Source organism: Macaca mulatta, chromosome 7, assembly GCF_049350105.2.
Source record: "Macaca mulatta isolate MMU2019108-1 chromosome 7, T2T-MMU8v2.0, whole genome shotgun sequence".
Classification (NCBI taxonomy): domain Eukaryota; kingdom Metazoa; phylum Chordata; class Mammalia; order Primates; family Cercopithecidae; genus Macaca; species Macaca mulatta.
Window position 1 is genome coordinate 123,437,932 of NC_133412.1, and position 18,105 is coordinate 123,456,036.

Consider the following 18,105-nt stretch of genomic DNA (forward strand, 5'->3'; position numbering starts at 1 on the left):
CCTTTTTAGTGGGTGGGAAACAGTATCTCATCGTGGTTTTAATTTCTATTTCCCTGATCACTTACGAGCTTCAGCGCCTTTTCATGTGCTTACTGAATATTAGTAAATCTTCTTTTACATGTTTCTGTTTAAGACTTTTGCCCCTTTAGGGGAGAAAAGTGTCTTTTTCATTATTGATTTGCAGTAGTTTTTAATATATTCTGGATTCAAGCTCTACATTTTCCACTAGTCTATGACTACATCTTTTAAATTTCTCATCTATTTTCTTCTTTGTTTTGTTTTTTTGAGACCGAGTTTCCCTCTCTCACCCTAGCTAGAGTGCAGTGGTATGATCATGGCTCACTGCAACCTTGACTTCCTGGGCTCAAGCAATCCTCTGCCTCAGCCTCCGAGTAGCTGGAACTACGGACACATGCCATTAGGCCTGGCTAATTGTTAAACTTTTTGTAGAGACGGGGTCTCCCTATATTGCCCACGCTGGTATCAAATTCCTGAGCTCGAGCAATTCTCCCGTCTCAGTCAGCCAAAGTACTGGGATTACAGGCGTGAGCCACCGCACCTGGCCTTATGATTAAATATAAAGTACTATGTTTTGAATCCTCTCTAAAAAACATGTGCCTAACCCCAGATTATGAAGATATTTTCCAGAATTTTCTTCTAGAAACCTTGTATTTAGCTGTTGTCTAAGGCCATGATCCATTTTGAATTAATTTTTGTCTACGGCATGAGATAGGTTTCAAGGTTTTTTCCCCTCATAAATGCACCCAGTTGTTCTAAGACTTTTTTTTTCTGAAAAATTTGCCTTTCCTCAATGAACTGCCTTGATGTTTTTGTCAAAAACAAACTGACCATATATCTCATGCATAATTTCAATGGTTTTAGTTTCCACAACAATTTAGAATGATATAGATACAAAAATTAATTCATACAGTGGTTGAATGACTTCTTGAAATGACAACATAATTTTTACCTCTACATCTTGAACAGTCCTTGGCTGGGCCATGCATAATTTATTAAGCAGCTGAAAAATCAGCTCTTCAATATAATAGAGAGACTCTTCATTAGCTGAGAGAGTGGGATGCACTTGTTCCTGAACCTTTAAAAAAAGTTATCAGTTAAAGTAATGGCAAAATAATATAAATTGAACAAAAGTCAAAGAGAATCTTACACATAATTAATATTTTACTATAATGGTTACTCAAAACAGACATAAAACACAAAATGAAGAAAAAAACTATTTGTTGGTCTCTGTAAACTTTTCTTAACCCACAGAGCAGTGGTTCTTAAATATTTTTGGACCCTTTGAAAAATCTATGGAAAGTCATTGAACCCTCTCTTCTCTATCACCAAAAAGCATATACACATAAACTACTCGATACAATTTCAGAGGAATTGTGGATACCTTGAAGTCAGCAAACCTACTTGAAGTCCATGCAGGTCATGAATCCCAGTAATAAAGGTACCTCTGAAAAACCATACTCCTTTACAAATTACAGAGGTGCTCTGTGAAATACGCACTACTCAGCTTTCACAATAGCATTGTCCCCACCAGCTATGCTGAGCCCCCTACCGTTTTTTCTTTTCTTTTTTTTTTTTTCTTTTCTTTTTATTAAGCAGCTGTATCCTTCTAGGAATGAGCCGTTTTTGTTTCTAAATTTTTGTCCTAAAAAATAATCCTGTCTGACTGGATATAAGAAATATGGTAAATAATAGTACCTAGCATACAGTAGGTGTCCTATAAATATTTGTTGAAAGAAATAATAAAAAAGTATTGCTTTCTTTTTTCTTTTTTTGAGACGGGGTCTCACTCTGTCACCCAGGCTCACTGCAGTTCTGGGCTCAAGTGACCTTCCCACCTCAGCCTCCCAAGTAGCTGGCACTACAGGTGTGTGCCACCATAACCTGGCTAATTTTTAAAACTTTTTGTAGAGATGAAGTCTCACCATGTTGCCCAGACTGGTCTTGAACTCCTGGGCTCAAGTGATCCTCCCACCTTAGCCTCCCAAAGTACTGGGATTATATGCATGAGCCACCACACCCAGCCTGTTTTAAATTTTTATGCCATGAAATCAGAAGCACTAACACAGTAATAGATAACCTGAATAGCCTCATAGTTAAGCAAAAGTAATTTAAAACCCTCCCCACAAAGAACACAGAATTGAAGTTAACCATTTCATTTGAAGTCTCAAAATTTACCATAGAATTCTTCCTAACATCAGATCACATGCCTACCACTAAACCGACCATTGCCAATAAATGATTAGCCTATGATTTAGACTTTGCCATTTCCTAAGGGATCCATGCCTGAACAAAATGAGAGTTTAAAAAAATTAGCATAGACACAGTGGCTAACGCCTGTAATCCCAGTACATTGGGAGGCCGAGGTAGACGGATCACCTGAGGTCAGGAGTTTGAGACCAGCCTGGCCAACATGGTGAAACTAAAAATACAAAATTAGCTGGGTGTGGTGGCGCGTGCCTGTAATCCCAGTTACTCAGGAGGCTAAGGCAGGAGAATTGCTTGAACCTGGGAGGCAGAGGTTGCAGTGAGCAGTGATCGCACCACTGCACTCCAGCCTCGGTGACTCCATCTCAAAAAAAAATAGCATAAAATTGTGCATTATAGCCTCATATTTTGTAAGTCTATAGGATTTATAGTAAAATCCCTTCTTTCATTCCTAATACTAGTTTTTGTGTGTTCGTTCTTTTCTTGATCAGCATCTCAGAGGTTTATCAATGTTATTAATCTTTAAAAGAACCAACTCTTGGCTTTTATGATCCTATTTTATGTTTGCTTTATATTTCATTTATTTTTGCTTAATCTTCATTATTTCTTCCGCTTCTTAGGTTCTTTTGCCAACTTCTTGAGATGGACACTTTGCTCATTTTTGTCAAACTTTCTTTTCTAATATGTATGTTTTCTCTAAAACTACTTTTGTAAAAACCTGTATTTTCATATGGAATATTTTTGTAATCATCCAGTTCAAATTACAGTCATCCTTCAGTATCTGTGGGAAAGTACTTCCAGGACACCTGTGGATACCCAAATCCATGGATGCCCAAGTCCTTTATATATAATGGTGTAACATTTGTATACAACCTACCCACATCCTCCCATATACTTTAAATCATCTCTAAGTTACTTATAACACCTAATACAATGGGCTGGGTGTGGTGGCTCACACCTGTAATCCCAGCACTTTGGGAGGCCAAGGTGGGTGGATCATGAGGTCAGGAGATCAAGACCATCGTGACTAACTCGGTGAAACCCCGTCTCTACTAAAAATACAAAAACAAAATTAGCCGGGCGTGGTGGTGGGCACCTGTAGTCCCAGCTACTCGGGAGGCTGAGGCAGGAGAATGGCGTGAACCCGGGAGGTGGAGTTGGTAGTGAGCTGAAGCTGGTAGTGAGCTGAGATCGTGCCACTGCACTCCAGCCTGGGTGACAGAGCGAAACTCCATCTCAAAAAGAAAAAACAAAAACAAAAAACACCTAATACAATGTAAATGCTATGTAATAGTGATTATATTGTATTGTTTAGGGAATAATGACAAAAGAAAAGTCTGTATGTGTTCAGTGCAAATGCAACCATCCATTATTTTCCCAAATATTGTTGATCTGAGGTTGGCTGAATCTGTAGATTAAGAACCCAAGGATAAGAATGGTGGACTATAGTTTCTAATTTCCATTATGGTTTCTTCTTTCACCTTAAGAATCTAGAAGCAAATATTTTTAAAGGTTTTTAAAATTGATTTCTATAATAATCATGTGGTCAGAAAACATACTTTCTTTTTAATTTTATTTACTTATTTAATTTTTTTGAGACAGAGTCTCATTCTGCCACCCACATTGGAATGCAGTAGTGCAATCATGGCTCACTATAGGCTTGACCTCAAGCTGGTCTTGAACTTGTGAGCTCAAGCTATCCATCCACCTCTGCTTCCAAAATGCTGGGATTATAGGCATAAGCCACCATGCCTGGCCAGAAAACAAATTTTCTATGATTTCAATCTTTTGAAATTTGTTGAGACTTGCATTATAGCCCATCATATGGGTCTACCTGGCTTCCCTGACAAACTCATCAAACATAAAGGAAGTAATACAACAATCTTAAGCGAAAATTTAGAAATTTTTTTTTAAAAAAGATAAACTCTCCAATTTATTTTGGGACTAGCCTTTATATAAAAACTCAAAAAGATGAAAATTATAGGCCATTTTCAGCTAGGCAGTGGTTCATGCCTGTAATCCCAGCACTTTGGGAGGCCAAGGTCAGAGGATCGCTTGAAGCCAGGAGTTCCAGACCAGCCTGAGCAACATAGCAAGACCCCATCTCTCCAAAATAAAAAATTAGTTGGGCATGGTGGCATGTGCCTGTAGTCCCAGCTACTCAGGAGGCTAAGGCAAGAGGATTACTTGAGCCCAGAAGGTCAAGGCTACAGTGAGCCATGATGGTGCCACTCCGCTCCAGCCTGGGGCAATGAGCAAGACCTCATCCCTAAAAGAAAAGAAAATTATAGGCCATTTTCACTTATGAATCCAGAAAAACAAAAAAGCCTAAGTATCACCTAACTAAATTCCATAATGTATACAAATAAGATTATACTATCACAGCCGGGCATAGTGGCTCACACCTGTAATCCCAGCACTTCGGGAGGCCGGAAGTGGGTGGATCATCTGAGGTCAGGAGTTCGAGACCAGCCTGGACAACATGGTGAAACCCCATCTCTACTAAAAATATAAAAATTAGCTAGGTTGGTGGCACAGGCCTGTAATCCTAGCTACTTGGGTGGCTAAGGCCAAGCAGGAGAACTGCTTGAACCCAGTAGACAGATGCTGCCGTGAGCCGAGATCACTGCACTCCAGCCTAGCTGACTGAGTGAGACTCCATCTCAAAAAAAAGAGAGAGAGAAAAAAAGAAAAATATGACCATCCCAATATATATGTAGAAAAGTCGTTTGAAAAAAATTCAACACTCATTCATGATAAAATATCTTTGTGGGCCCAGCACGGTGGCTCACACATATAATCCCAGCACTTCTGAGGCCGAGGCAGGTAGATCACTTGAGGTCAGGAGTTCAAGGCCAGCCTGGCCAACACGGAGAAACCCCGTCTCTACCAAAACTACAAAAAATTAGCCAGACGTGGTAGCAGGTGCGTGTAGTCCCAGCTACTCGGGAGGCTGAGGCAGGAGAATCACTTGAACCTGGGAGGTGGAGGTTGCAGTGAGCCGAGATCACGTGCCACTGCACTCCAGCCTGGGTGACAGTGAGACTCTGTCTCAAACAAACAAACAAACAAACAATCTCTTTGTAAACTTCTTTCATTTGATAAAGGATATACACTAAAAATCCACAATAGGCCAGGTGTGGTGGCTCCCACCTGTAATCCTAGCACTTTGGGAGGCTGAGACGGGGGGTCACAAGGTCAGAGTTTGAGACCACCTGGCCAATAAGGTGAAACCCCGTCTCTACTAAAAATACAAAAATTAGACGGTGTGGTGGCAGATGCTTGTAGTTCCAGCTACTCAGGAGGCTGAGGCAGGAGAATCGATTGAACCGGGAAGCAGAGGCTGCAGTGAGCTGAGATCACGCCACTGCACTCCAGCCTGAGCGACTGAGCAAGATTCCATCTCAAAAAAAAAAAAAAAAAAAAAAAAAAAACCCTAATATAAAATCGTAGTTAATGGTAAGACAAGACACTGACAACCTTCCTTTTGAGATCAAGAAAAAGGATATTTTCTATTACCATTTCTATTCCACATTGTATTTGGAGGTCCTGGCTAGTACAGTAAACCAAGAAAAAGAAAATTTAAGAATTGGTAAAGAAGAAACAAATTGCCCATTGTGATGGTTAATTTTGGGGTGCCCGTATAACTGGTTACACACTATTTCTGGGTATGTCTGTCAGGGTATTTCTGGAGGAAATTAACATTTGAGTTGGTAGACTGAGAAAAGCAGACTCCCATCCCCAATGTGGCCTTATCCACTTGACTGAAGGCCTGAATAGAACAAAAGGCTAAGAAAGAATTCTTTCTCTCTGCCTAACTGTATTTGAGCTGGGACATCAGTCTTCTGCCTGCAGACTCAGACTCAGACTGGAATTTATACCATCAGCTCTTCTGGTTCTCAGGCCTTCAGACTAGGACTAGAATTATACTATTGGCTTTTCTGGGTCTGCAACTTGACAAATGCAGATCTTGGACTTCTCAGCCACCATAATCTCATGAGCCAATTTCCTCTGTGTGTGTGTGTGTGTGTGTGTGTGTGTGTGTGTGTGTGTGTTTCCTATTGATTCTGTTTCTCTGAAGAATCCATGCACCCATGGAGGACAAAATAACGCACCCATGCAGGACAAAAACATTGTACAGATAAATTATCTGAATTCATAAAAAATAAACTTTTCTATGTACCAGCAACAAAGCTACCAAACAAAATTTTTAGGCCAGGTGCAGTGGCTCACTCCCGTAATCCCAGCACTTTGGGAAGCTGAGGCAGGAGGATCGCTTGAGCCCAGGAGTTCAAGGCCAGTCTGGGCAACATGGGGACCCCACCTCTACAAAAAATTAGCCAGACATTGTGGCACACACCTGTAGTTCCAGCTATACAGGAGGCTGATGTGGGAGGATCACCTGAGCCCAGGAGGTCAAGGCTGCAGTGAGCCATGATTATGCTACTGCACTCCGGCTTGGGTGAGAGTGAGACCTTGTCTCAAAAAAAAAAAAAAAAAAAATTAAATAGCATTTACAATAGAATTTAAAATACTGTGCACCTTGAGCACATGATAAGGTACACATGACCCCTAGGGAGAAAACTAGACTTTAAGAAAAATAAAAGAGCTAAATAAATGAAAGATGATACCATGTACCATGTTGGTGAACTGTCAGACTTAATATTAATGTTGTATACCTCTGAGTTCTCTCAAAATTGATCCATGCAGTTATAAAATCACAATCAAAACCAAGCAGGTTGTTTTGCCAAAAATGTCAAGATAATTTCAAAATGTACATAAAAGTGCAAAAGGCTAAGAAAATCAGTCATATATCTTTTTTTTTATTGACAAGAAAGTCATACGTTTGTAAGGAAGTACAAGGATTTGCTCCAATGGTTGTCAGGATTTATTACAAAGTTACAGTAATAAAGAATGTGACAATAGCATAAGGATAGAGAAAGAAATCAATGGGACATAACAGAGTCCAAAAACAAGCCCACATATATATAGACCCTTATTTCCAAAGATGGCACTGTGGAGTATGAGGTGGGCAGAGAGTTGTGAGGGAGGCAGGCAAGTGTATGAATAGTGTTGAACCACTGCAGAAAAATAAAATCAACGACTACTACTTCATCCTTTAACCAAAAATCAATCCTAGCTGCATGTTAGGCCTAACAAATAAATATACTCAATAAAGCTCTGACAGTGTAAAACTAGGTAATACCTTCATGATTTTAGGAATTGAAAAGGATTTCTTATATAGGACACAAAAAATTACTAGCTATGAAGGAAAGAACTGATAAACTTTATATTAAACTTTAAAATTTAGGTTTATCAAAAGACATCTTTAAGAAGGTAAAAAGGCAAGTTACGGAGTTGGAGAAGATATATGTGGTACGTATAACAAAAGGCTTATGTCCAGAATATATAGAGAACTCCTAGAAGTTCAGTAAGAAAAAAATGATAAAAATCCCAAGAGAAAAAAATGGGCAAAAAGCCCTTAAACTAGCACTTCACAAAAGAAGAAATTCAAATAGCCCATATATATATTTAAAAGTGCTCTAGCTCTTAAGTAATCAGAAAAATGCAAATTAAACCACCATGAAAACTATCCACTTACCAGGCAGCAATACTAAAAATTCTGGTAATATCAAACGTTGGTAACTATGTGGAGCAATGGGAACTATCACACACTGCTACTAGAATGTAAAATGGTTCAACCACTTTCAAACACTTTGCCATTAAAGTACTAAAGTTCAAGATATGTATACTCTATGACTGAGCAATTGCACTATAGGATATATATATTCAGGATAGATCTACATATTTTTTTTTTTTTTTTTTTTTTTTTTTTTTTTTTTTGAGACGGAGTCTCGCTCTGTAGCCCGGGCTAGAGTACAGTGGCCGGATCTCAGCTCACTGCAAGCTCCGCCTCCCGGGTTTACGCCATTCTCCTGCCTCAGCCTCCCGAGTAGCTGGGACTACAGGCGCCCGCCACCTCGCCCGGCTAGTTTTTTGTATTTTTTAGTAGAGACGCGGTTTCACGGTGTTCGCCAGGATGGTCTCGATCTCCTGACCTCGTGATCCACCCGTCTCGGCCTCCCAAAGTGCTGGGATTACAGGCTTGAGCCACCGCGCCCGGCCAGATCTACATATATTTCTTTAGAACTATACCGTCCAATATAATAGACACTAGCCTCATGTGGGTACTGAACACCTCAAACGTAGCTCCACTGAGTGGAAATGGGATGTTGGTGTAAAATACAAACCAGATTCAAGGATTTAGTATTAAAATAAGAAGTCAAATTCTCAATTTTTATGACACATGCTGAAATGATTAGATTTATTGGGTTAAATATGTTATTAAAATCAACTTCATCTGTTTCTTCTTACTTTTCAACTGTGGCTATGATAATTTTCTTTTTTAACTTTTATTTTAGATTAAGGGGGCACATGTGCAGATTTTGTTACCTAGGTATATTGTGTCATGCTGAGGTCTGGGGTACAAACGATCCCATCACCCAGGTACTGAGCATAGTACTCCCTGTCCATTAGTCCCCGGTGTCTATTGTTAACACCTTTATGTCCATGGGTACCCATGTTTAGCTCTCACCTGTAAATGAGAACATGTAGTATTTGTTTTTTTTTGTTCCTGCATTAATTAATTCACTTAGGGAGGAAAATTTTTATTTATTTTTTAATTTTTGAGACAGGTTCTTGCTATATTGCCCAGGCTGGCCTTGAACTCCTGGGATCAAGCAATCCTCCTGCCTTGGCCTCCCAAAATGCTGGGATTATAGGCATGAGCCACCATGCCCAGCCTAGGAGGGAAAATTTAAAATTACATGTGTGGCTCACATTATATCTCTTCTAGACAGCACTGCTCTAGAGAAATGAGCACACATGTTTATCAGAAGACATATGCTAGGAGGCTCATAAATAACATTATTAATAATACCTTCCAAAACTAGAAAAGAATTCAAATATTCATCCAGAATGGGACAGATATATTGTGGCTTATTAATACAATGGAATATACACAGTCAAAAAAATGCAGTAGTAATGACAGCTAGATAAAATGTGGATGCACCCTGAAAAAATGTTGGCAGAAAGAAGCCAGATAAAAATACAGACAATGGGATTTCATTCACAAAGTCAGACAAAATTAAATACAAAAATAAAAAATAAACAAAGTCAGAAAAAAAAATAAACAACGGTGTTAAGGGACACATGCTGAGATGGAAAAACTGTAAAGAAAAATCAAAACAGGCCAGGTGCAGTGGTTCGCACCTGTAATCTCAGCACTTTGGGAGGCCAAGGCAGGCGGATCGCGAGGTCAAGAGATCGAGACCATCCTGGCCAACATGGTGAAACCCCATCTTTACTAAAAATACAAAAATTAGCTGGGCGTGGTGGTGCACACCTGTAGTCCCAGCTACTCGGGAGGCTGGGGCAGGAGAATCATTTGAAACCAGGAGGTGGAGGTTGCAGTGAGCTGAGATCATGCCACTGTACTCCAGCCTGGCAACAGAGCGAGACTCCGTCTCAAAAAGAAAGAAAATCAAAACAGTGAATACCATAAAAGTGGTTACCTTTTGAAGAGTTATTCTGAGAAAAGTGCTGACAATGTTCTATCTTCTAACCTGAGTGTTACATAGGTGTTCCTTAAAATGTGTATTTATCCTTTAAACATTTTCTGATTATATGTTACACTTCACCATAAATAAGGTTTTCAAAAGTTTGAGAATCATCTAGCAAACAGAGGAAATTGAGTGGGGGAATTATCAATAAAATAAGTCTAAAAGGCTTTTCTAGTGCCCACGTCACTGAACAAAATTTAAATGTCAGGACACTGGAGACAAAAAGAATATCCTACAAGACTGGGAGGACAGGGAAGTGAGGAGGAGCAGATTATATACAAGAAGCAGACATTAGCTTTCAACAGTAATACTAGAAGCTAGATGGCAATGATGTTCAGCCTGGAATCCAAGACACCAACAATATCAAATGCCATGCTAAAATGACATTCTTAGATAGAATAAGGTCAAAAACTTTATCTCTCACGTAGTCTTTATCATTAAGCTTCTGTCATTTGTACTACACTAAAACAAGGGTATGAATCAAGAAAGAAAAAAATGGGATAAAGGAAATAAAGGAATCAATAGGGAAGAAAGGTCAAAGGAATGACCATCATAAAATGAAAGGAAATTATAGGATGAGAGCTGTACAACAGGAATAAAAGTGACCAGTCCACACTGGTGCAGGTCAGAAGGCTCTGGGAGAGACTGTCTCAAGAAAATGAACTTGACAGAGTATATAATGGATGAAAATCTTGATAGGATATTTAGAAAACTGGTAAGAAGTTTCAATTTGGTAACAAGTATACTACATAGAAAAACATACAAACAAGAAAACAAGATAATTAATAACTCCAGTAAAAGCAGTGAGTTAGAAAAGAAAAAGCAGATTAAATAGCATTTACAGGCCGGGTGCGGTGGTTCACGCCTATGATCTCAGCACTTTGGGAGGCCAAGGTGGGGGTGGATCACTTGGGGCCAGGAACTCAAGACCAGCCTGGCCTACACAGTGAAACCCCATCTCTACTAAAAATACAAAAATTAGCTGGGCCTGGTGGCACGTGCCTGTAATCTCAGCTGGAACCCGGGAGGTGGAGGTTGCAGTGAGTGGAGATTGTGCCACTGCACTCCAACCTGGGCGACAGAGTGAGACCCTGTTCCCCCTCCCTTCCTCTGCCCACAAAAAAACCCCCAAAAATAGCATTTACAGTCATAATAATGTAAACTTTGACTATTAATCCAACTCAAATTAAGATATAACTTGAAGTGGGGGAAGAGAAAATGCAAAGTGTGTGTGGTTGGAGGGGAATGTATGTGCATATTAAAGAATATTAAATACTTTGTGCCACTGCACTCCAGCCTGGACAACAGAGTGGGTCCCTGCCTTAAAAAAAAAAAAAGAGAGAGAGAGAGAAAAGAATATTAAATCCTTACCCTCCATGGTAGGAACTCAACAGAAAACATCCAAAACAGCAAAAAACAAACAAACAAACAAACAAAAAAACAAGAAATAACAATATAAGCACATTTTCTTTCTTAGAAATATAGAAGTAAATAAATCACTTTGAAAAGTTAAAGTGGTTTTCTTTAGGAAACAGAAAATTTTGTGTTTAAGGGGGAAGTAAGAGCTAATTATCTTTTTATTTATATAAATAATTTTGACAAAATACAAACTAATTGATAAAAATAATTTTGAATTGGGGAATGGGGAAATGGAAGGCCATGGTAAGAAAAGACTACTCTTTGAAGAAGTCTGGTCCAAAAAGTCTAACAGTAAGGCAGTTAGAAATTCACATAGGACCGATATCCAAAAAATCAGGCTTTCTAATATGTTTCTATGTTAGAAATATGTTTCTAACATATTTTCTAATAAATTCAAATTAGGTTTTGGGAAAATAAATATTTCCTCTTATACCCTGCACTTCTTTAACACAGCCAGAGATAACTTAATTACATTTTAACCATACATTTCTAATAGATCAATTGATTTTAAAATGACATTTTTGGAAAAATAGACATTTAACTGGGCAGAGTGGGATACCTGTAGTCCCAGCTACTCTTAGTGGCTAAGGTGGGAGGATTCCTTGGGCCTAGGAGTTTCAGGCTTCCAAACATAATGAGACTCCATCTCTAAATAAATAAACATTTATATTGCAAGTGTGGCAGTGGACTTCATAAGGCCATTTCTTTTTTTTTCCTTTAAAAGATGAGGCCTACCTAAATTGCTCAGGCTGGTCACCAACTCCGTGGCTCAAACAATCCTCCTGCCTCCTCAGGACCCCCCTCCCTGGGGCAAGGTTGTTTCTTACATCTTTCCATAAAAAGCCAGGGGCCCCACTCAGTGAAAATGATGAACATGAGAATTAAGATAATGTCTAACGGCCGGGCGCGGTGGCTCAAGCCTGTAATCCCAGCACTTTGGGAGGCCGAGGCGGGTGGATCACGAGGTCAGGAGATCGAGACCATCCTGGCTAACATGGTGAAACCCCGTCTCTACTAAAAAAATACAAAAAACTAGCCGGGCGTGGTGGCGGGCGCCTGTAGTCCCAGCTACTCGGAGGCTGAGGCGGGAGAATGGCGAACCCGGGAGGTGGAGCTTGCAGTGAGCCGAGATCGGGCCACTGCACTCTAGCCTGGGCCACACAGCGACACTCCGTCTCAAAAAAAAAAAAAAAAAAGATAATGTCTAACTGGGATGGATTCTTTTTCTGTGATTATGATTTTGTTAAATAAGCTACAAAGCAATTTGAACATCAAGCATCAAAGTTTCTTATGCCAAACTTCTTAATTTCAAATACAAAAAGTCATAAAAATAAATACGCAATATTAAAATCTCACCCATAAATACTGTAATAGGACATCAAGAAGACGATGGAAGAGAACCATGCTTTACACTTCCACAGAGACAGTAAACATAAAATTACCACAACAGAACCAATTTGCCTATCATATTTTTTTGAAAGACTAGTCAGAAAAAGAGCAATTAAAATAATTTCCAGTCTTTAACAGTAGATTAACAAGTCAGACCTGTATTTTAGTTACACCATATTTTCAAATTGCCAGAAGGCATTTCCTTACATATAACACTATAAATAGAATAGTCTCATACTATAAATCCATGTGTAGACACACACAAAAGCACTTTAACTTTTTAACCTGATAAACCACTACACTTAACAAGTTATAGAAATGTTATTTCCTAATTTATATTTTTCAGTTTTTCATCTTCACATTTAAATTAAAAATCTTGCTAATACACTTGTTCATTAATTAACATTTGAGCTTCAGGTACAATGTGGAAATAAATCCTTTTGGATACACAGTCTGACTGATATTTATTTTTGCCAAATTCTTCATTCCATTGCCAAGATTTCCACAAGGATGCAAATATCTCAAACATCGATTAAGAATACTGGCAATGTTTTCATTATAAAATGTTTTGGGGTTTTGGTTTTTTTTTTTTTTTTTTTTTTTTTTTTTTTTGAGATGGAGTCTTGCTCTATTGCCCAGGCTGGAGTGTAGGGCAGTGATCTTGGCTCACTGCAACTTCCGCCTCCCGAATTCAAGAGATTCGCCTGCCTCAGCCTCCCAAGTAGCTGGGACTACAGGTGCGCACCACCACGCCCAGCTAATTTTTGTTTTTTCAGTAGAGAAAGGGTTTCACCATGTTGGCCAGGCTAGTCTCGAACTCCTGAGCTCAGGTAATCTGCCTGCCTCAGCCTCCCGAAGTGCTGGGATTACAGGCGTGAGCCACCATACCCAGCCCATTATGAAATATTAAAATTCAATTTAAAAAGAAAATAATAAATTTAGTTGAAGGATATACACTAAAACTACAAAATACTGGCAGAGCACGGTGGCTCACACCTGTAATCCCAGCACTTTGGGAGGCCAAGGCAGGAAGATCACCTGAGTTCAGGAGTTCAAGACCAGCCTGGCCAACATGGTGAAAACCCATCTCTACCAAAAGTACAAACATTAGCCGGGCAGCTACTCTGGAGGCTGAGGTGGGAGAATCGCTGGAATCCAGGAGACGCAGGTTACAGTGAGCTGAGATTGTGCCATCGCACTCCAGCCTGGGTCACAGACTGAGACTCAATCTCAAAAAATAAAAATAAAATACAATAAAAATGAATAAATAAATAAAAATAAAAATACAATATGCTGCTGATAGGAATTAAAGAAATAAATGAAGAGATAAGCTATGAGTTGGAAGACTCAACACTGTTATAATGTCAATTTCTCCCAAATGATCTGTAGATGCAAGACACTCTCAATCAAAATTCCAACAAGCTTTTTTGTAGAAACTGGTATGTCGATTTAAAAATTCTTATGGAAATACAAAGGTCCTAGAATAACTAAAACAACTCTAAAGAAGAATAAAGTTGAAGGGCTAACACTACCTGATTTCAAAGATTTCTATAAAGCTATGGTAACCAAAACAGTATGGCACTGACATAAAGATAAGCGAAATGATCAATAGAACAGAATAGAGAATCCAGAAATAAAACCACACATATGTGGGCAACTGATTTTTTAAATAAAAGCATGAAGACCTTTAGCAAAGGAAAAAGAATAGCCTTTTCAATAAATGGTCACAGAAAAAACAGATAATCCACATGCAAAAAAACAAACATACCATATGCAGAATTATCACACCATATATAAAATGATTCGACCAGCACCATAAGACAGGGTGAGATATTTAAAAAAAAAAAAAAAGAAAGAAAAAGTGATTCAAATAGGTCATAGATATAAAAATAAAATTTAACCACAAAATTTCTAGAACAGGCCAGGTATGGTGGATCACACCTATAATCGCAAAACTTTGGGAGGCCGAGGCTGAAGGATCACTTTAGGCCAAGAGTTCGAGACCAGCCTGGGCAACACAGTGAGACCTTATCTCAATTTCTGAAAATTAAAATAAATAAATAAAAAATTTCTAGAAGGGAAAATTTTTGTAACCCTGGGTTAGGCAAAGATTTCCTAAATATGACACTAATGGCACAGTCCCTAAAAAAACAAACTGATAAAAATTTAAAACTTTTGTTCTCCAAAAGATAGTATAAACCAGGTGCAGTGGCTTATGCCTATAGTCCCAGTACTTTGGAAGGCTGAGGCAGGAAGATCACTTGAGGCCAGGAGCTTAAGACCAGCCTAGGCAACATAGCAAGACCCTACCTCTTAAAAAGAAAAAAGAAAGAAAGAAAGAAAAAGATAAAAAGATAGTATTAAGAGAATGGTATATAATGAAACCTCCATAAAAAGAAAAAAAAAATAGGGGGCCGAGTGAGATGGTTTATGCCTGTAATTCCAGCACTTTGGAAGGCCAAGGTGGGTGGATTCCTTGAGGCCAAGAGTTTGAGACCAACCTGGGCAACACAGCAAAACCCTGTCTCTACTAAAAATACAAAAATTAGCAGGGCATGGTGGTGGGTGCCTGTAATCCCAGCTACTTGGGAGGCTGAGGGGAAAGAATCACTTGAACTCAGAAGGCGGAGGTTGCAGTGAGCTGAGACTGTGCCACTGCTCTCCAGCCTGGGTGACAGAGCAAGACTCCACCCCCCGCCAAAAAAAAACAAAAAACAAAACAACTCAACAAAAATGGGTGAAAGATCTGAACAAACACTTCACCAAAGAAGATATATGGAAGGTAAATAAAAACATGAAAGATGTTCAACATCATTAATCACTGGGGAAATGCAAACCAAAACCACAAAATACCATTACACTGCTATTAGAATGGCTAAAATTAAATTACCAAGTGTTGGCAGGAGGAGCAGGATCTCTTATATTGCTGGTGGGAACGTAAAACTACAACCACTTTAGAAAACAGTTTGATAGTTTCTTAAAAAGTTAAGCAGCCAGGCGTGGTGGTTCACGCCTATAATCCCAGCACTTTGGGAGGCCAAGACTAGTTTTATTTGAATAGCCAAGATCTGAAAAACTAAATGTACATAAATAAGTGAATGGATAAACAAGCCACAGTATATCTACACAATGGAATACACTACTGGGCAATAAAAAGGAATGAACTACTGATACATGCAACATAAATGAATCTCAAAATAATCATGCTGAAAGAAGCCAGATTGAAAAAAAAGAGTATTTACAGTATGATTCTATTAGTATTAATATAAAACTCTAGAAAATGCAATCGATAATGAAAGCAAACAGATTAGTGATGGCTTGGGATGTCTCCTGAGAGTGGGGAGAAATAGGAGGGAGTTTACAGTCAAGAGGAAATTTATGGGGCTGAAGGGTATGTCTACTAGCTTTATTGGGATGGTTTTACTGTGTATATACAACTTATCACATTGTTGAAAACATCAAATTGTACATTGTAATTGTATGCACTGTAAATACTTTATATCAATTATATCCCAATAAAGTTTTTAAAAATAATTCTAAAATGTAATATTCTAAGGCAACATTTTTCTAATCAAAGTGTATAAGCAAGAATTGAAACCACAGTTGTATACTCTAAACTCATTAAGATCAGGAATCACTTCTTTGTTTTTTGGGGGGCAGGGGAGAGGTGTGGAGACAGAATCTTGCTCTGTCACCCAGGCTGGAGTGCAGTGGTGTCTCAAACTCCTGGGCTCAAGGGATCCTTCCACCTCAGCCTCCCTTGTGGCTGGGACTACAGGTGGGCACTACCACATCAGCTCCCATTTCTTGTTTTTGGTCTCCTCCTATTTCCCTACACCTGTATTCTTAGCATACAGGTAATCTAGTATGTCATTAAAAGAACAGACCCTGCATTGGGTCAGGCGCAGTGGCTCACGCCTGTAATCCCAGCACTTTGGGAGGCTGAGGCGGGCGGATCACGAGGTCAGGAGACTGAGACCATCCTGGCTAACATGAAACCCCGTCTCTACTAAAAACACACACAAAAAATTAGCTAGGCGTGGTGGCCTGTAGTCCCAGCTACTAGGAAGGCTGAGGCAGGAGAATGGCGTGAACCCGGGAGGTGGAGCTTGCAGTGAGCTGAGACTGCATCACTGCACTTCCAGCCTGGGCGACAGAGAGAGACTCCGTCTCAAAAAAAAAAAAAAAAACAAAACAGACCCTGCATAAAGAAAGTACTCGGTAAATACTTGTTAAACAGATTCACAGCAGCAAACAGATCTCTTGGCCTCACTGAAATTATCTGGATACTGAAAAAGCTTTTAAACTCCATAAAATTTGTTTTCGTTTCACTGGATATGTATCTGGAGACCTGGTTCTCATACAACTTTATAAATGAGGGAATTCCCTCTCTTATGTTTCTCTATTCCTCCCACTGTCTACTAATACTTCTCAGAGTCCATGCTCTTAATTAGGTACTTTCAGCAGGCTTTCACAATGTAAGTTTATTTAAATGCAAATAAGTACAGGCCAAGGAGCTATTTCTACTTAATATTAGGTGAGAGCTTACCAAAATATAATCAAATATGTAAAAAAGATTAGCTGAAGCAAAACTTTTTGTCATCAAAGTTTTCTGTGAATGGCACATGACCTAGAAGCACCTTCCCATAAAGGCAGGCCATTTGCCTGTAAACCCAGGATAGTACAGGCTAGACAAATGGTTCCCAACTTGTTCCAGTGGCAGATCATTTGGAAATCAGTGTTCTTTGCAGAACATGAAATATTAAGACATATATTCTATCACAGCAGGGACAATGCTAGTAATGACTTTAAAACTTAAAATCAAACTACAGGAACATGTTTGTAAGACAAAAACCAAAAAGTATTAAAAGCCATTTTCCCTTTAAAACCTCCATTATCACTCGTTCACTTATTTTACAATCTTTCACTACTCACTAGCAAGTAAACTGCAGCAGACAACAAAGATTGTTTTTTTCTAATTTATAGAAGAAAAATAAAATTGAAAAAAAATAGCTTTTTTCCCCCTGTGAACTGGGAAAAGATCACTATTAAATTTGTTTCATTCACTTATGTTTAATCAGTCCCGGGGCCAAACACCCACGTCTGTCAGGATACTTTCTAAATAGCCATGTGTACTCTTTCCTAAAGAAGATCTGTCTGACAAGGTGTCTGCACACAGTGAGTAAAGCAGGGTCTCCTTTTACACCTCTCCTTTCACAGCTGCCCTTCCATTTTACTAAGAAAGGCGGATCTCTCACTTATCTTGAAATTCTCTATAGTATACACATGTTGCTCTGAAGTGCAATACATAAATCCTAGGACACTAAACAAAGAGATAATTACAAATATTTTCATTTAAGTATCTTGCCTCTTCCATCCTCTAGCCTACTGTCGAAAAACACATCTTCCTGAGGGGACAGGCCCATGAAAATAAAAAGACAGCATCTCT

General features: G+C 39.0%; 1 protein-coding gene across 2 annotated transcripts in view; it reads right to left on the bottom strand.

Annotated features, from left to right (window-relative positions):
* The window catches only part of SOS2 (SOS Ras/Rho guanine nucleotide exchange factor 2), a 113,784-nt gene that overhangs the window by 85,051 nt on the left and 10,628 nt on the right, over positions 1 to 18,105 (bottom strand). For both annotated transcript variants that reach the window (XM_077938030.1, NM_001260585.1), the window contains 1 exon segment: positions 971 to 1,096. In XM_077938030.1, the coding sequence (XP_077794156.1) occupies positions 971 to 1,096 (126 nt within the window).